The sequence below is a fragment of the Pelodiscus sinensis genome, chromosome 8 (assembly GCF_052426305.1).
Source record: "Pelodiscus sinensis isolate ZL-2025 chromosome 8, ASM5242630v1, whole genome shotgun sequence".
Lineage (NCBI taxonomy): Eukaryota > Metazoa > Chordata > Testudines > Trionychidae > Pelodiscus > Pelodiscus sinensis.
The window spans coordinates 1703589-1723726 of record NC_143059.1 but is presented as its reverse complement, the minus strand read 5'-3'; the positions used below and the strand labels follow the sequence as shown (position 1 = coordinate 1723726).

Here is a 20138-nt window from a genome sequence, read left to right as displayed (position 1 = left end):
TGTTTATTGCATTACCAGTTAGTATCACCAGGAGCCTGTTAGGACATACCTTTCATTCATCTTGAGAGGCATCCTTCCTCAGGCAGTGACTTAAACTGACACACCAGAGGAAAGTAATACTCTCTCCCTCCATCCTCTCATAATTTCAGCTGCCCAACTAAACAGGTAGTTAGAATATTCCTCTCAAAATACAGCCAATTATCATTAACCATTATTGGTATCTTTTGTGAAGAAGCAAGCTTGCAACAGCATCTAGACCCAAACTTGTCAAGAATAAAAAGGAGGTAGGAAAAATAAGTAAAAAGGGTAGGGGACAATTTAAGGTAACCAGACAATGGCTTGCCTTTCCTACGGATGTTCAGTATAGATACACATTCCTTTGGAATTCAAGATTCCTGAATTATTGATTCTGAAGTTGAAGGGTGGGGTTAAGCTATCTTCTGAAAACAATACTGCAGATTTGAGTTGGGGAACACGCTTGGGTGTTCTCAGCACACCAGGTTGTTAGTTGCAGGATGATTGCTTGTTCCACATAAACCTCAGAGAGCTCAGAGTGGTTTGCTTGGCCTGCCTACCTTTCTTGCCTCATCTTAAGGGCAGGACGGTTCAGATCCTGATGAACAAGTCCACTGCAATGTTTTAGACCAATAAACTAAGTGTAGCCTGGTTGTCGGCCCTTTGCCAAGGAGCTTCCTGGCTGTGGGACTTCTGTATGCAGCCTGCTGTTCATCTTGTGGCAGCACACTTTCCAGGGACAGGAATGTGTTGGCAGGTTACCTCAGCAGGATCTTCTCCTTTTGCCATGAGAAGTCACTCCATCCGAAAATGGTTAGTGTAATCTCTCAAAGATGGGAACTCCCTGGGAATGCCCCCCCTTTTGCCATTCATAGCATACATTCTCATACACCAGTGCATGAGGAGGGCACTCCAGAGGATGCCACACCCAGTCCTCTGTGAGACCATTGAGGTAAAAAATTCTCTTGAACAACACTTATAAAAGACAGGCAAGTTTTTTCCTTTCCCTGCATTGGACTTGCCTGGGATCACCTAACGGCAATGTCAGGTAACCACACAGGTCCTTGAGCTACTGGAGGCAGCTACTGGTGCAGGAGATAGTTGGTGCTGCAACAGCACCACCATGTTGGGTGCTGGGCTGCCTCCACCTCAGGGCCCCTGTAGCAGCAGCTGAAATAGGAGTCCTGATGTAGGTTCAATGGGAGGCATGGGGAATCCAGAACTCAGAACATAGTTGAGCCATGGAAGAGAGTTAGGGGCTCCTTGGAGCTGAGCCCCAGGCAGGGGGAACTAAAGCAGAAACAGAGCACCAGGGACGTGCGTGTCCGCGTGTGTGTGCGCGCATACAACACACCTCCAATATTTGTTGGGGGCACAGACCTCCTTCAGCCCCTGGAGCCACAGGAGGAGCCAACAGTTTCTTCAACCCGAGATCAGTCTTCTGCCAGCCCTTATTACCTGCAGCATAGGTGGAGATAGGAAAATGGCAGAGCCTGGCCCCCCTGTGTTCAGTTTTATGTTCTTAGTTCATATGCCTGGAGAATACAAGTTCAGGCATGTCTGGGAGACATTGCTGAGTCCCCAAACAAGGTGGAGCAATTCCCCTGGTGTGGTCTCATGAAGGTAAGGTATGAGTTGTAGCTCTTTTGCTGGACAATGGCAGTTGATAGTTGTTTAACCCCTCAGTTACTTTGCCTTACTGTTGTCTCTGGGGAGCTAATAGCCTGCTGATCTTTCAACTTGTTTTAGTGACAAACATACAACTCGGGTTGCCAGGTATCCGGTTTTGAACCAGACAGTCCAGCATTTGAGCTTTCTGTTCAGGAAATAAATTGAGAAAATATAAGTGTCCGGTATTTTCTAAATAAGATGTAATGTAGATTGTGATGTAATGTCAAGTGTGTCTGGTATTTTTGTTGAAACCATCTTGCAACCCTACATACAACTCATAACTTCATATGAACTAAAGACGTACATATTTAGACAGAACAGAGACTTTCAGCTGATCATAAACTTTCCCCAACACCTTCCCTGGAATGCTTATATATAATATCATAATTGTATACAGATGAGAAATATTAGGGGTTACAGGGTGCTCTCCCAAGGTACAGAGTATCTCATGGTACGTCTACACTACCACCCTAGTTCGAACTAGGGTGGTAATGTAGGCAACCAGAGTTGCAAATGAAGCCCGGGATTTGAATTTCACGAGGAGTAACGGTAGTTCCGACTAGGAAACCTAGTCCGAACTACCTAGTCCGTGCTGCGTGAAGCCGCGCGGCACGGAGTCCGCACTAGCGGACATTTAAAAAGGGGGCGCCCGGCTTTATGCAAATGAAGCCCGGGAAATTCAAATCCCGGGCTTCATTTGCAACTCCGGTTGCCTACATTACCACCCTAGTTCGAACTAGGGTTGTAGTGTAGACATACCCACAGCGAGTTAATAAAATCCTTTTGTAATCATGAATTATTGGTGTTAAAGTTTCTCCTCCTGCTTCTACGAAGAGAACCTTAAATACTGATGTTTTTAAAGAGATTTTTAAAGTTCGTGCCGTAGGTGTTATGTCACAGAATTATGAGTCAGTAGTCCTCTCCATAAGGCTTTCATGCAACCATATCTAGAATATTGCAATTTGTATGTTAGTAAATGTAAGTCAGCACCATGAAAAGCAACACAAAGATTAGGGTGCTAGTGGGATTGGTTTGAGGAAGGACTGACTACATGAAGCATAGATAATTATAGAGGGCTGCAAGAACATTGGAGCTATGTAAACACCCACAATGTCAAGAAAAGGATGAAGGGCTTATAAGTAGGAATAATGGGAGGGATTTTAGTGTGGGGACGTTTTAAGTTGAATGTCCCCCCCAAATAAGAGGACAGTAAGGTTGTAAAAGTGAAGTGGTGGACACTGCATAATTTGGAACATGCAGTGGTGTTGTAGCCATGTTGGTCCCAGGATATTAGAGAGACCAGGTGGATGAAATACTATCTCTTACTAGATGGACTTCTGTTGATGAGAGAGACAAATGTATGAGCTCTTCTGCAGAGCTGGGAAATTTACTCAGGCTATGTCTACGCTGCAGCAGCACCACTATAGTGCTTGTGATGGAGATACTCTAAGCTTATGGGAAAGATCTCTTCCGTCAGCTAAGCTCCTGCCTGCACAAAAGGTAGTAGCTGACAATACTGTCTGCATTGGAGATTAGGTCAGTGTAATTTGTCACTCAGGGCTGTGGATTAGTCACACTCCAGAGTGACATAAATTATACCAAAATAACCTGTAGAGTAAACAAGGTCTCAAAGTGTCACAGGTAAATTACAAGGTGGAGTAGATTGAATTGTCCCTTGAAATATGCTGAACAAAGTGCAGTGGTCCATTAACACCTGTCCATTCATAGGGAAGAAAGGGTAGAGGTGGAAGCAGCTGGGGTTGTGTTATTAGATCATAGATTGGCTCTGCAGCTCCTACTGGCTGGGAAGCGTGGCCATAGAGAGCAGTGGGGGGAGGGAGCACACAGAGATGCCTGTTCACACCTCTGACTAGGAGCAATAGGGACATATAGCCCTTAGTTGGGAGCTGCCTGAGGTGAACACCCCCAGGATCCAGCACCCCAAAACTCCTCCTGCAGCCTCTCCCGCACCCTGAAGCTCTCATGGCCATTCCTCCACCTAGGAGCAACAGGAACATGCTGCTACCAATGAACCATAGTGAGCAAGGTGGGGAGCCTGCCAGTGCTGCACCAACCTGACTATAAACTGGACTTTCCATGAAGATTAGAAATGCTGATTTATAAAGCGTTTGGGTTGCTGCAGTGCTGGACAACACAGCTTTTACTGTCTCTGGATTTTTTTTGTCCTTTATAACTAAATACTTACTATGCTGAGTAATCTGATCCATCTTGTATTTAGCTGTGACACTCTGAATAAGTTTCCCAGACCTAAACAAGAGTTCTGTGTACCTCAAAAGCTGCTCTCTCTCACCAGAAGAAGTTGATCCAATAAAAGATATTTCCTCACCCACTTCTCATCTGAACATCAAACTAGATAAAATGTACAAAGCACAACATATAGTGGGGGAGAACTTGAATTGGCAAGGAAGTAGGCTAAAATGATCCAGTAATCTTTCCCATTTCTAAATCTTTTAGAAAAATTAATATAAAATATGTAAGCTATAATATTTAAATTAATAAAATAGCTTTTTACTAAGTGCTGCCTTTTGTGTGCTTCCGGTGGCACTTGCCTTTGTCTTCAAGTTTTCCTTGCTTCCTATATAAAATGGACTTACAGAAGATTAAAAGAGCAAAACAAGTTGAGCTGCTGCTACAGCAGAGTGTGCGTGTTGGGAATGGGGCACCCACTGAAAGTACCCATGGCTCTCTCTGGTGTTTGAAGGTGGAGAAGCGCCTGCCCCATCGAAGAGCGAACTGGATGAGTTACAGGAGGAAGTGGCAAGGAGGGCACAGGAACAGGAGCTACGCAGGAAACGGGAGAAGGAACTGGAGGCAGCAATGGGCTTTAATCCCCGTCCCAGCAGGTTCATGGACCTAGATGAACTGCAGAACCAGGGTAATTGGCCCAGGCTGGATGTGGCAGGTGTGGGGTGTTGGATGGGTTTGGAATATAGTGTTGCATATGTGGGAGGTGGAGAAGGTGTGTTTGGTCTTTTGATTTTTTCCAGTAAGTCTCTTGCTTTTTCTTCCCCATGACAATTCTACAATTATTCAACAGTAGTCTCCCATGGCGAGACAAGATGGTCTCAGAATTTATCAGAAATGTGGAGAACAGGAAGAGAATGCTGAATTTATAATGCAAAATAATCTAATTTTGGAAAAACAACAACAACAACAAAAAACCTGTGTTCTGGCCAAACACCAAACTCAACTTACCAAAACAAATATTTGAGCTACACTTAAAATTTAGGATGGTGTTGCTGTGTCACTCCAAGCTCTGACTTTTTTCCCCAACACACTTAAATCCATAGCTATCCTGGCCTAATTCCTGGAGTTGCTGTGTCCAGGTTGAAAGAAGAACATTGTCGCTCAGGAAAGTGGTGCACCTATAGGCTATTTCTAGACTACATTCTATTTTAAAAAGAAGATCTGCAAATTCTGTAGAAATTTGCATACCTTCTGATCTCACTTTCGAAAGAGGACACATTTTTCAAAAGAAAAAAAGCTCTTTCTTAAAAAATGAGGTTTACACAGTTTTTTGAAAAAGGGTTTTTTCCCCGGAAAAAAACCGCATCGACTGCTTTCACTTTTGAAAGATCCTCTTTTGAAAGTGAGATCGGAAGAAGATATGCAAATTCCCATGGCATCTGTATATCCTCTTTCAAAAAAAAAATGTAGATGTACCCATAGTGTTAAAAAAGACCATACCTACATTACAGGATTCTTAGGGTCAGCTAGGATGCCACATGTGAGTAACTGTAGATCCTCTGGTGTGGCCTTTTCCACTTGCATTGGCAGGAGATCTTCACAATTTTTGTGCTTCTCCAATCTTGCATGGTGATCAACAGTGCAATAGTTACCAGTTTGACCTCTAATTGTTGCCATAAGACTTTGGTTAATGACCCCTAGAAATGAAGAGGGCATTCACCATTCTTTGATTTGTCTTCTCACGCGGTCTACGGAATTGTGCAGATATCAGTTACAGTTGGTTAATAGTATTAAGTGTCTGTTCACAAACTTAAGTGTTACTGATTTAATTTTTTTTTAAATTCAGATTTTGAAATAAAAGGCTGCAGCCTCCAGAAAAATATGCCTTTTCATTGAGTCACTGGGAACAGTCCCAATTTGACCCTGGGTAATGGCCCACTATACATATTGTTAGAAACATCCAACTGTTTGGCATACTAGAAAGGCACCTAACATCCAAGGGTGTTATACGGTATTTGGGGGCCATGAACTCTGGCATGATAGCGAGGGAGGCTAGATGGCTCCTGAACCTTCTGGGTGGTTCATGGCTTGCTTATGCACAAGACTCCAGAACATTTCTGTCCCATTTTCCTTCCACTAAATAAATGGTTTTGCCCATGCGTTGGCCAAGTGTAAATTGCTTAGAGTCTGGCTTTCAGTGGTCACACATTTTACCTATGAAAATGCTGCTGTTTTGACTTACTGATCTACCTGACTTCTTGTTCATACTCAGCACATCTGCATTTACTAGGTTTCTCTGGAGTTCTTAAAATAAGAATTGTATATGGTAGTGAAATGTATGTTACCCATGTCAAGTAGGCTTTCTATTTTGGCTAAGTGAAATATTAATTTTTCTGCCTTCACAAGAAAGGACAAATGAGCAGATTTTGGCATGCATTGTTAAATTTTCATGAGCAATTTTGTATGCTGTTCTAATAAGTGGCTTGAGACCTGTTGTCCGTAGGTCAGAACATCTTGTTTCTCTTGAGCTCGCCTATGTTTTGGTACTTTTCAGGGGTCATCACCTTCCTTTTTTCCCCACTTTTTGAAGTTGTTCAAAAAGAATTTGTGGGTCTTGTCTCCCTGTTCTCGGCTCCTCCTCCATGTGCTCTGCTCTCTCCTCCTCCTAAGGCCGCAGAACCATTCTGCACTCCAGCAGCTTCTTATGGTGGTCAGTGTGCATTAGTGGGTGAAAGGCTCTGATATTCATTACAGTCTGCTGAAGTAGGTATCATTTCCCAGGCACCTCTGAATTGTTTCACATGGAATAAGGTGTGTTGGAGATAACTAGTCATTAAAATTGCTGGAAAGGGGTTTGCAAGCATGTTAACACAGTCTGGCCACAGCATTTGTGTGGTATTTGAGACATACTATACGCCAGGTTGGGTAAAATATGGCAAAGAGGTTCGATCAGGCCTGCCAAACATTTCCCTCCAGCCTGCTAAGTCCCACAGTGTAGCGGGGCACTCAGGCAATCTGCCTGCTGTGGCCCCAGCCACGCTACTTCCAGAAGTGGTCAGCTGCTGCTAGCAAGTGTCTTTGCACACACCTTGGAGTTGGGGTGCACCATCCTCACAGCTCCCATTGGCCAGAAATCAGACAGTGGAAGCTGCAGGGGTGGTGCCTGGCACACACAGTTCCTCAACGCCCTCCAGGCTTCAGTGGCCCACTACCAGTCCCTCCCTAGTCCTGTCTCCGGGCAGACAGCAGTCTCTCCTGGCCATTCCTCCCTGGCCAAAGGCACGCCTCTGCCTGCCCGGTTGCTTCCTGCAACCCTGCCTTGTGGTCTTATGGCCTGGGCTTCCCTGGCTCGAACTCCCCCAGCCTATTGCAGCTGCCTTGTTGCAGAACCGCGGCTGCCTCCTTGCAGCCCGGCCTTTTAGGGCTGCCTCCATGCGAGCCCTGCCCTCTGTGACTGCCTTCTTGCAACCCTGGGCCTCAGGCTGGATAGCCTGGGTTTGCTAGGCCAAAGCCTCTCTCATTGCAGGCAGGCAGGTATCTCTCCTCCTTTCAGGAGCTGCTCTTATAGTCTCCAACTGGGCCCTCCTTATTTGCCTCAGCTGGGCTTCCCCCTGACTCCAGGTCTTCCTTAAAGGGCTAGTGCAGGGCAACGCCCCGCCACACTCTGCCAAAAATTATTGCTCACCCCTGCTGTACACTGTGGGTTTTTTTTTTCTGTAACAGTAGTTGCTTTTGACATCTGAAATATCCACATCCCTAAGTGATGTTAAGATGTTCTCATCAACCTAGCTACTGCCACTTGGGGAAGTGGATTATCTATGCCACTGAGAGAACCCTTCATGTTTGCATAGGTAGCATCACACTGAAGTGCTACAATGGTGCTGCTCTAGTGTTTTCAGTACAGAGAAGACTTCTGGCATACTCTAAAACAGTGGTTCCCAACACGGTGCCTGCAGGCGCCATAGCGCCCGCTGGGGCATTTATGTGCACCCGCCCAGTGATTGGGGCTGGCCCTGCCCCAGGCATGCGGTGCATGCACAGTGCTGGCCCTGGGCGCGCGGCACATGGGCGGTCCCGCTCCAGGCACGCGGTGCGTGCGCGGCCCTGCACCCGGGCACCCAGCAGCCCTAAAAGGTTAGGGACCACTGCTCTAAAACAAAGGATTCTGTTTCCAAACAGTTTTGAAGGTTTGGCATTTATTTTCATTCCCCTTCAGAATAAAAACTACACCCTGAATTTTTTCACAAAAGTTACTCATGGAGTAGCCAGTAGCTCAGGACATTCAGCTGGGGTAGGGGAGATCCACCTTCACATCTCTGCTCTGCCTCATTTGGAGCAGGGACTTGAAGATGGATCCCCACTATCTGAGGTGAGAGCGCTAACGAGAGGATTATTATTGGCTATTCTGGGGTGCAGAGCGGGTAAGTGCATCTGTCACTTTCATCAGAAATTCTATCCTGGACCTGAAAAATCTTCCTGACAAAATTGGAATCGAAACAGATATATTTCTTCAACAAGTTTGTTCTGATGAATCAGCATGTTCTGACAAAAAAGGAATTAATCCAAAAATTCCCAGTTTGTTAACAGTCACATGAATAAGTCACTTCAAATGACTGGCCAAAGCCTGTCATTTACAGTAAAACTACTGCTCCAGACATTGGTGTAGATGCTAATAAGCCTTGACTTTGTAATCTCAACAGTAAAGTAGTAGAAATAGCACTGACTGGAATTTGGAGATATAATACCAAAGTTTGCTCTGTTACCTTGGTGTAAATTGGAAGTGACTCAACTGAAGTCAGCAGATTTACATGGTTATAACGGAGTTCTGTCTACAGCAGAAAGCTTTACATAAGATGTGATTTTTAAACAGATTAAGTTAAACCAATGCAACCTTCTATGTTAGACACTCTTATTTCAGGTCAAATGTAGCTTATTTTGGTTTAGGTTAAATTGATTCTTAATTGATGTAAATTGATCTTTTGCACAAATGCAACTAAAATCCATTTAAAATCATATAATATATTGAAGCAGCATAACTTTCTGCTGTAGACAATCACAGAGAATATAATTTGGTTGACAGTCTGGTGTTTTCTTTCATGCAGTCTTGTTTTTTTTAAAGGAATGTACAAAGTCCTGCTTCTCTGAACACTGGAGGACCAAGAACAAAAGGAGCAGTATCTTAGTATCCCAAGCCTCTTTAGCCAAAAACAGTCCCCCAAACTCTCTAGCTTTTCCCATTTTTCCAGGGTCACACTGTGCTTTCTTGTTTCTTGTCTCTGCCTGTCTCTGTACATGCACGCACACACTTACTTTACCCAAAACAATCTGCAGCAAAATCCCTCGTTACCCTGAGTAAAACACACAAACAGTGGCTTACAGTCCTTTTATCAGACAGTGCTTATGATTACCTGATCCTGACAGTTGTGTTAATTAAGGGTATGCCACACCCAGTCTCAGAGTTTGTGATTCTTGCAGTCCCCAGTGCTCCTCAACATCCTAATACCCTTTAAAAAGGAACAAGAGTTTGGGAAAGGTACAGCCTCTACAGGTAGGCTGCTACAAATGACTCCCATATGGAAAGATTCTGTGCTAACAAGTGGGAGGAAGGGTAAAGGAAAAAAAAGAATGCAAATGAAATGAAGAGTGCTGCCCCTTGCAGGGAGGAGTGATGGCTTTGAGAGGTCCATGCAGGAAGCAGACTCAGTCTTTGAAGAGTCGCTGCATCAGGAGCAGAAGGGAGATTGTGCTGCAGCTCTTGCTCTCTGTAACGAAGCTATATGTAAGTAACTAATTGCCTGAGTTACTGTGCTTTTGGCAGTTTACTAATATCACAGAACAGGTCTGTAAAATTTACTGACTAGTCATCTGAAATTCTCAGGTGGGAAAATGAGGAGTGTGCTGGTTTCTACTGGTGTGGTTGGAGCTAGTGGTTCCTCTTTCTAAGCACCATTATTTCTGGATTTTAGTCCCATTCCCCTCCACCAGCTTGGCTCCCTCTGGGCTGTTGTGTCTAGTGCAGTGGCAGTAAGAACACTGGGATGTCTGTTGTCTTGCTGCTAATTGGTGCATTTCAGCAGGCACCTAGTAGGTAATTCTTCTCCTGCTTTCTTATACACAGTAAGCAGTTTTCCCAGTCCAGAGACCAAATTACAGAGGGTTTAAGCCCTAAACCTGTCAGTACAGTATGTAGAAAAGGAGCATGAGAGAAGATGACTCCTGTCACCAACAAGAAAAGGAATGAACTGTGCTGTACTTATTCACATCTCAGGAGGAAGTGGCGGCGTCAAGATTTTGAAGGGCTAAATATTTGCTGTGAATTATGGGAGTTATGTGCTACAGCATTTTTTTGTTTGTTTCTGTATTTTATAATTTGACTGGCTGGCTATCCCACTCCAACTTCCATTCCCCACTTGCTGGTTAGTAAGATTGCAAAACAGAACAGGTAATACCATGGATTTGCTAAGGCAAAATATGTTTATAGAAATTGGCTTTTCTGTTTTACAAAACAAGATCAAGATACAGCTCTCATGAAAGTTCTGTGAGCCTGCATCCCACCTGGCTATGCTCTGATTATAAATCCTGACCAAGTTTCTGTGCACATAAAAGAACCATGATATGGGAATAAGGAGTTGTATAGATGGAAGATGAAGAATGATATAGCATTTTCTGTGAGGGCTGGAGAAAGACCCACCCTATGTTAGGAGGAGGAGGGTTTGGCTAAAAACTAGATTTTTTTTTTTTTTTTACTCATTTTGGTTTAGTTTCAGTTAATCTGTTGGACACATGGCTAACCTGAATGTGCATTAATGGAAATGAAAGCATCCTTGTAAACTTCTCTGTGGCAGCATTTGCATGGTCCATATTTTATGTTCTTGCTGCATCTTTTTTTTCTTTTTTCAATTTTAGTCCTTTTTTCTGTTTTTTGTTTCTGCTGTTTTCTTTTGCATTTTAGCTAAACTAAGACTTGCCATGCATGATGCCAGCTCTAGCACTCACAGCAGAGCCTTAGTCGATAAGAAGCTACAAATCTGTATCCGAAAAGCACGGAGCCTCCAGGATCACATGCAGCAGCAGCCATCGCAGCCGCCGCCGCCGCCACCAACCTGCCGCCCACGACAGGGGGGCACCATGACCCAATCTACAAGGTAGTCCAAGTATATCAAGTAGAGCAGATCTGAGCTGTACTGACCAGAAACATGGTCTAGAAAGAAGTAGTGAACTGTGTGTTCCCCTGGTTACTCAAAATCCTGTAGCATTCTTCTTCATGGCATGCTCAGGTCATACCATGTTATAGGAAAGCACACTTAAGTGCATCCATGGTTTTAGTAGGCTAGGTTATGTGCGCCAAGTCAAAATGAGGCCTGTAATAAGAGGCGTTTAGAAATTAATTCTCGCTGTTAGAACAGACCTGTGTACCAACAGAAAAGTGACTGTTAAAAGAAGAGATGTGTTTTAAGGTGAAATGGTAAGGTTTAAAAAAGAAAAATTAGCAAATATCTTCAGAGCTGAAATGAGTTAAACTATTGTTATAGTGAATGCCCTGAAATAACTACCATGTGGAGGGCAGTCGCATGTCTGCAGTGCTCTTAGCAGGGAAACATGCATTGAACCTTTTCTTCTAGTCCACTTCTTCATTGGTGCACTGGTGCAGCTCTTGCAGAAAAGGGTTCACTTACAACCTGTCCTTGCCCTGTCAACTTTCCTGTTGTTTGCTGACTAATCGTCCTGATGCTACCTCTGTCCCACAGCCAGGTTCTCTGCCTTACAGTTGTCTCTAGTCAAATTTAGCAGTCTCTCCAGTTTCTTCCTCAGGATACTTTCTTTTCTGCTTTTCTACTCTAGTCTGTCTACTCCATTTGAGTCTCTGCTGCTACATCTTACTCAGCCCATCCAAGCACCTAGTTGTAGCTCCATTTGACCCTCTTTTCTCTGCCATCCCCTGCCACCTCTAGAATGCTTCTTGCCCAGCTTGCATCTATTTCTTTCCTCCTTCCACTTCCCCAACGACATGCTCTGCGACCAAATGCCCAGGTGGACACTCATGTGAGCATCCCTGCAGGGACAGAAATGCCGAAACCTGTACCTAAAAAGGCTATAATTCAGGGTTTTGCTCTGTTCTTGCAGCTGTTGAATTATGAACAATGAAAGCAGATCCCTGTGCTAATTAGTGGTCCAAAGTGCCCTCTGTTGTAGGAGAAACACTGAATGCTGACATTGGGCAGTGGCAGATTTAAAGCACAGATGCATTTTTACCATTAAAGATATCTTTCTTGGGATCAAACTCAAATATATTGCATGAGTGCCCATCCCTGCTAAAGGAGCTGTCCTATTACTACTCTGTACAATAAGTTTCTACTGCAGTGAGTTTTAACTTTGTATTCAGTGAAAAATGGCTGATTATATCTTGATTTTTGTGTCTTTGCTTTGATATGTATCAACATTTTTAAAAAAGCATAATTGTTGTTACTCAGAGCTATCCCCCCATGAATGCTAGGTTGGATCTTCTGCGTGGTAGATTTTATTTCTGGATCAGGCTTGAAGTCACACAATAGTCTTTTTTGATCCTATAGGAAATAATTATCTGAATTATGCACCAGTGTTTAGCTGCACATTGTCATCATTCTGCATATCCAGATTTAAGGTTAGAGCATTAATCTAACCAACACGAAGTGCTGCTTTGAGCAGCAGCAGTTTTCAGTTTGCCAGAGATATCACTGTCTGTCAGAGTTGTTTCCAGACCTCTAATTTTATTCATATAAATGATTCCTGGACTCCTGTGACTTTCTAGTTGCATACTAGAATGCTGATTAATGCAGAAGAAATTCAAAGTGACCCAAGGACATGCATTGTATATATTTTATGTAAGATAAGTGCACATGGTTTTTAATGCTTTTAAATGTTTTCGTTAATTTATTAGATAAATAATTCAAAGTTGAAAAAAATGAGAAGGAAACTAAGGAAAATGTTTTGCATTCTATTCTATTTCTCTCCTTCCCAAAGTTATTCCCCATTACTTTAGAAAAGAGAACCTGAGAGGAATGTTGCCTGTTAAGACCATAAATATAATGATTCTCTTGCATGGTTTGTAGCAATCTCTTGGAGAGACTAATTTTGGAGGGGAATTTGTAATACTTAATTTTAATTTTTTTAAACTTTTATAATGTCCCCACATATACTCAAGCCCCTAGCCAAAGTGCACAGAATGCTTTAGAACAGTTGTAAAAATGTCACAATAAACTCTTATAATAAAAATTAGCTTTTAATATTTGAAAAAAATAAAATAGATTGAGAGTGTCACTCATTAGTAGGAAGGAAAGAAAATGAAGATGTTAAATTAACAAAAGCAATTCTTTTGGCTGAGAAGTTTTTAATTTGTTTGTGCAAAGAGAAGTGAATTGAGGTGGACATCGGGGGGATAGCCTTAGGGATAATTTTTAAAAAGAGCATTACTAATAGTTGGTTACTATTTCTGTGTATTTTAGTGAACAGACTCGCCCGCTCCAAGTACTGTTGAGCCGGGAGGTACCACTGGAACCCAACAGAGAAGTGGAATTTGGGTCCAGTTTTTTCTTCTGCCCACCTGCTTCCTGCCATGAAGTACGCTCATCATTCTATCGAGAGTCTTCCTCCCTACCTGTTCCTGCAAGCAGTCCTTCAAATGGGACCTTTCCTATCTTCCAGGCTGCTTCTGCTGATTTCAGTGACCAAGCTCCCTCTTTTCCCTATGGGCATGGGTTGGTTGAGAGACCCACGAGGACTGAGAATGATGCTCACCATGTTATGGATCTTGATGGGGCCCCATCCAAAGGGCTGGAAGACCATAGGGACTGCAGCAGCAAGCTACAAGACGTCCATGACATTACAGCTACTCTTACACCTCAGCACAAAACTAATGTTAATACAGTCAACTCTGGGTCTTTGCATACACTAGTTCCCTGTCCCCCTTCAATGCAAACATCATCTCCTAGTGAAAGCAGTCCACACAGTCCATGCTATGGACTGTCAAGCTCTGAAGTGCCTGCTAGAATAGATCAGATAGGGGACAGTCATTCCATGATCTCTGCTGCTTCATCCCTGTCACTTCAGTGCCCTCAGGCTACTTTCCAGACAGCAAACAGGCACCCCCAAGCAAACAACCGTGAAACTTTAGGGCTGCCGCAGGATGACTTCAGTAATGTGGAGACTTGCAAATCTAAGACCCATGCCATGAAGGGGCATGTTCGTTCCTTGGCAGAGCAGTTTCAGAGACTGCATGGAATGTCCCAGAAAGAAGGTGCACATGAGAGAGGGTGGGCTGCTGCAGTCTGTCAGGATGAGAAGTCTCCAGGGCAGATACAGGAGTCATTCCCCAATTCTTCAGCCTCAAGCCACAGGCAATTAATCCCTCAAAGTCAAGAAAACAAAGCCTGGTCTTCTGAAAAGTTGCACTCCTCCTTCAACGTTAGGGATGGGTTTGTTTCCTTGGAAAGGTTTAGCACTGAACTAGTTACTTCTAAGAGTCCTGGATCACACTGTGGAGACCTGTGTAGAAGAGGCGGACAGAATGTAGATGACCCCGCACTTTCCCAGGAAAGGCACACTCATGATGGAGGTGTGAGACAGGTGGATTATGGAGCTGCTACTGGCATGGATGCTTCTCTGCCTGTGGACCGTTGGGTGGACAATGTCACTAGATATTACAGTTCTCAGCTGGGCTGTAAAAATACAAAATGGCTTCCTGTGCCAGGGAGGAATCCACTCCTTTCTGATCACGGAACAATCAGAGATGACCTGCACAGGAATCCAGTGCAGTTTCACCCACACTGGAGTCAAGACATAGAGCAGGAAATCTCTGAGTTGGAGTCCCTCTATCAGGCTAGCCTCACTGGAAGGCCAGTGTTAGGAGGACTGGACAATTCCAGGCTCCCATTGAGCAAGCCAGGTGAGAACTGTGTAACTGTTTTAGATCTCATTAATGTTTTATCACGAAGCAAGACTTGGTTGGACCTTTCATCTACACAAACTTCCACCAGTTTAACTAAGGAGTGTGTATAACCTGATTTACTGAAAAAGGTACATGTTTGTCCGTAGACGTTATTTGGCACTGAGGATGGGTTATATTTCAGTTTATTTCTCTAAAATCAAGTCCTTTCAAAATGGAAATAAGAGTTTCTACATGCAGATTTGCACCTGTTTAGCTACATTTGTTTAAACACATGTACCTGTAGTTAAACCAATGGAAGTTTGTGTGTAGACAAAGCCTTGACTTGAATGAGAAGAGTTCAAATTTGAACTATATGGCAAATCTGTATGATGGAGGGACAGATTTCTGGTGTGTTTTGTAAGATGCCATATTAATGCACAAGTGGGCACAAATGTAAATGTCCACACCCTGGATTACTATATTTATGTTGCTTATGTATACATAGATGGTACATCATATCTGGTTAAAATAATTTACAGTAGTCTGATTATTGACAAAGTTCACACTGTAGAATTTCTATTGGGGGATATAAAACAGTATAAAAGCATTTATACAAAAATGTTGATTGCTCACATTTTGTACCTTTTTTTCCCTCCTAAGTACCTCTGCACATCCCTGTTTGTGGGATCCTTACACCTGTGTCTCAAGCTCTTGGTATCTTCTAGTGTACAGTGTCCATTTGAGCCACTCCTCCTTCTTCCCCAGTCACAGTTTCAAGAGTGTAAAACAGTGAGTGATCCCAAACACCCTTCCCTTCCTTCTGATCCCCAAAGGTGTAAATTGCTCGGAGAGTATGCAGTGTCCTCAGTGCATCATTTAACATGTTTTCTTTCTTCTGTCCTTCAGGGCAATATTTTTTATTTTTGTAGTTTGCCAATTAGATAGTCATCCTTCTCTCCACTTCTTTTTCTTAAGCAAAGCTGATTGTCTGACACAAGTGTTGCTGAACCTGTAAAAATGAGAAATATCCCTCCAATGACAGAGATGCTCCGGGCCTCATGGACTAAATATGTCTGTCTGGAAATAACCCTCACCAGAATGGCTCTTTGCCTCGTACAAATGGAACGGAGGTCTTTGGTTCAGTCTGGGTTGACAAATACTGTTCTAAGGAGCCAACACTATTAGGTCTGGAGAATCACTTGTTTGAAGTAGTACTGTTTCCCCAGATCTCTCCAAGTATGACTAAGTCTAGTGTTGAGGGTCTGGAAGGTGGCAAATTGTTCTGTGCTCAACGTGATTGCCACTGAGCTCCCTAGGTCTCGATGCCTTGATCTAGTCTGGTTCTGAGGACCTTGACTCTGCTCGTAACATGAAGTTTCTGGATCCATCTGAGTTGACTAAAACCAGTGCTAATGATTCAGCACCACTGTTCCTGGAAAATCACTTGCCAAAGTGTGTCTGGTTTGCATATGAGTGGCATTGAGGTCTCTGGGTTGGCCAGTTTGACCAACTTCAATTCCTAGGGCACCACTGATTTTGAGATCAGCATAATTGGAACCAAACTCTCAGGATTGACCAAGTCTAGTGCTGTCAACTGCAGTTTCAGAAGGACCCAATTCTCATCCTAATTCAGGGTCAGGTTACTGTAACATACCCAAAGGACAATCCAGAGTAATAAATAGTTGTCCCCTATAACCTAGGGTGCTCTTTACACAGCTTTGCTACTGTAACCTCCAGTTTGGGCTAGGGATGTTAAGTAGCGGTTAATAAGCTAATCAAGTAGTCAATGGACTAAACTGTAGTTACGGTAGCTCCTCGGGATGGGCTCTGGGACTGATGCAACTCTGTTTTTTAAATGTAGTAAGAGCGGTGCTGGGTACCCTGCTGTGCCTCTGCCTCCCCTGCCTTTCTCCCCCCATCCTGGAGATGGTGCTGGGGGGAACTGGCTTTTTCCACCAGAAATATAGGTCCTATACTGCCTACCCCTGCACAATACAAATTCATATAAAGTCTATATTTCTTTAATAGATATGTACATGGTTACCCCATATGGAATTTTCCCGACATTTCTGTTTAGCACAATGGATTAAATAAAACAATAAAAAAAGAGATCGACTATGAAGAACAAGGTTTTAAGTAAATACAATGAGGCATAAAAGTCAGAAATGGAAAATAAAGATAAAATGCAACTAGTGCCTAATTTAATAAGCTATGTTAAATTCAAAGCAAAGTTCTTCTCACCACATGTTCTCAACAGTCTTACTAGTAAAACTTCTTAGGCCAGGATCCCTTCTTTTTAATGGCTGCTTTATTTGGCTGCGTCTACACTAAAGAGTTTGCAGTGCCCCTGTAAGATCTCCCATGTAGGTACTTTGTGCCAATGGAGACAGCTCTCCCATCAGCTTAATTAAACCTTCCCTTAAGAGCAGCATTAGCAGCTCCTGAAAAGCTGCTCCCACTAACCTAGCACTGTCCACTCTGGTGCTTCTGTCTGTAATTCATGCTACTGGGGGTGGGGAAAACTGTTTTTTTCATATGCATGTGGGACATATTTATACTAACTTCAGTGCTAATGTAGACATAGCCTAGGTCCCGTCTCATGCAGTAAATCAATGGTTAAGGAGGGAGAAGGAGGTAATGCCTTGGAGTTTCTGCCCCTTCTTTTTTATAGTCCTGTCCCTCCTTTGAGAAGCATTTCCAGTGAAGCATAAGGTGACAGGTAGTCTGTGTGAAAGGTAACTTCATGCTATTTCTTTCCAAAGATCTAGGCTTTTGTTCCTGCCTCTTTCCTGCCAAAGAACAGCCAGTTAGCAAAGAGTCCTGTTTTATGTCTTGATCTTGTTTGGCTTGTGTAGTGGGAGAGGACATTACCAATAAAGCTAGCCTCTCTTTGACACAAAGGGTTTTCACTATTTGCCTGACTATCCTAATTATTTCTCTCAGATGTTAGGGAATCTGTGTATATAGGTACAGTTTAGTCCTCAGGAAACATGCATGCTGTTCTAGTCCTTGGAATCTGCTATAAATAGTTCCTTTTCATCCCTTCACAAAAGATGGGATCATTGGTGCTTCAGACTCCAAACCTAAAAAAGGTTCCTGAGCGAATACAGATTGCTTACCACCACATCATCTTGATGCAATGAAAACGTGAGCCACACTGTCTCAGAGGACATTGAAGATGCTTAACTGTGAAAGACAAGAGTCTCTCTTACCATGATACTCAAGTTGTTTTTCACACTTGTGACCTCCATCGGCTATAACTCTCCAGTTTATTGGAGCTCAGTCTTGTGGTTAAATTTAGATTTGTCCAAAGTCTGATGGACAACATCACACTAATGTATTACAGAAAATGACAAAGGGTGGCTTGATCTAGCCAGTTGGGTCAAGGTTTCTTTTTCCTGGGGATGCAGCTACCATCTTTTCCTGGCAGATGAGAAATTGAAGAACAGAAGAATTTTGACCAAATACAGCTATCAATTAACTGGAAAAATTCATCAGAGAAGCACAACATCAAATTCCACTTAAACAGTTCTCCTTTGCTTTTAACTTGGACTATCTTGAGGCACATTTTTGTTGTTGTTGTGAGCTTCCCACCCTCTGGGACACAGATAATCAATTTTTGATCACTCTCCAATAACCAAATCAATAAAATGGTGGTTCTGTACACCACCGGAATAGCTTGTGGTAGTTGCTTTGTCACAATGGCTGTAGCAAAGGAAAATGGATTTTCCATTGCTGAGGATACTGTGGTGAAATATTTCCGTTCTTCCAGCCTGGAGAATGAATAAGATCCAGGCCTAAAGGACTAATTGTCCATATACCATATTCTGAAAATGTACTATTCTGCAGCATCCACTCCCTAAATCTTGATTATGATGGTCTCTTGTGTCCATCTTATTCAGATCATTAGCCTCCCCTAATGATCCATATCCAGGAACTCTGACTCCATATGTTGAATATTCATGGATCTTAGATTTGGCTGTATCTTCAAGTGCTCTCCCAAAACTAATGGCTTATGGAGTGTGTGGACTAAAAGATGTAGCCAATTGTTTGTCTGTATTCATGGCTTTTTCTTAAAAATGTTCAAGAGATCAAATAACCAAATTGATTGTTTAAAGACACAACAGTAAAATATGAAAAAGAAACTTAAATACCCTCCTCCTATGAAGCAGATTCTTGCAGCACATTCACCTCATGTAGAAGGTGTGCTGCAGAGATATATATTTCAGCTAATATTTATGAATGACTTTACAAGTTACAAAACTCTTTACACACAAAAAACGTTTAGCTGCCAGCTTTGTCCTTTGTACTGATCTATAGTTTCTGATATCTAGTGTTGAATGCTGCATTCCACGTTTGCATTTCTGCCAGCTTTGTCCTTTGTACTGATCTATAGTTTCTGATATCTAGTGTTGAATGCTGCATTCCACGTTTTGATGAGCTATGAAAGTATGCCCCATCTGTACTTGGTCAAAGCCAAAGATGCATGAATGCTTTGTACAAATCTATTGTCTAATGCTGACTTCAGCAGTGCAAAGTACTGTGGAATGCTTGACAAAGGTGAACGTAACTGTGGGAAGAGCATACGTGAATTTAACTTCCCAAACCCAATATATAGTGTTGTTCTATCAATACCGTACATATAATACCTATTAATGTGGAATGTACTATGCTTAGCTTGTATATATTGGATAACAGATCTTGGTAACATATTGGGATTGGAGATCTTTCCAGCAAAGCTCAAACGTTGCCCAAATGTAGACCATTGTTATGACAAGGTGGTGTTCAGCCACCCGAAGGTATCAAAATATGCTCAACTAGGCCTTAATATGGTTTCCATAGGATAACTTCATGTGGCCTTTAACCCCAGTTTGCGAGGCTGCTCTTTGAAGCTATATATATGCTTTCAGGAGTCTTTCTTTAATTGTGGCATGTTTAGGGAGAATAACAGGTTGTAGTCACTCGTGATGTGACACTTTTTTGGGCATTTTTGCAGTCCTTGTTAATTTAGAACTCCTCAGTCCTCCTTCCTTGAGGTGGTACTCCTAGTTAAACTCCCACAAATAAGAATGTGGGGCGACCATTTGAAAAAATGAAGGTTACTTACCTTGGTAACAGAAGTTCTTTGAGATGTGCCTCAGCATGTTCATATTCCTCTACACACCTTCCCTGTGTCTTTGGGGCTTTATTTCACAATTCCTGAATGAACAGAAGGAACTGAGGAGTGAAGGGGACTGCAAGTCCTTTTAAACCTGTAAAACCCTGTGCTAGTGCAAAAAGTGGAAATGAGGAGCCCCAATGGACACTCTTAATTAGGAGATTCTGTGACTTAAGGCACTTG

The 20138-nt window shown here is 42.8% G+C and overlaps 1 protein-coding gene across 1 annotated transcript in view; it reads left to right on the top strand.

The window, feature by feature from the left end:
* Nucleotides 1–20138, top strand: part of USP54 (ubiquitin specific peptidase 54) — a 115396-nt gene that overhangs the window by 87763 nt on the left and 7495 nt on the right. Inside the window, exons 16-19 of the mRNA XM_075935634.2 lie at nucleotides 4409–4582; nucleotides 9554–9673; nucleotides 10847–11039; nucleotides 13377–14815. Of these exons, the coding sequence (XP_075791749.2) occupies nucleotides 4409–4582; nucleotides 9554–9673; nucleotides 10847–11039; nucleotides 13377–14815 (1926 nt within the window). The remainder of the gene's footprint in view (nucleotides 1–4408; nucleotides 4583–9553; nucleotides 9674–10846; nucleotides 11040–13376; nucleotides 14816–20138) is intronic.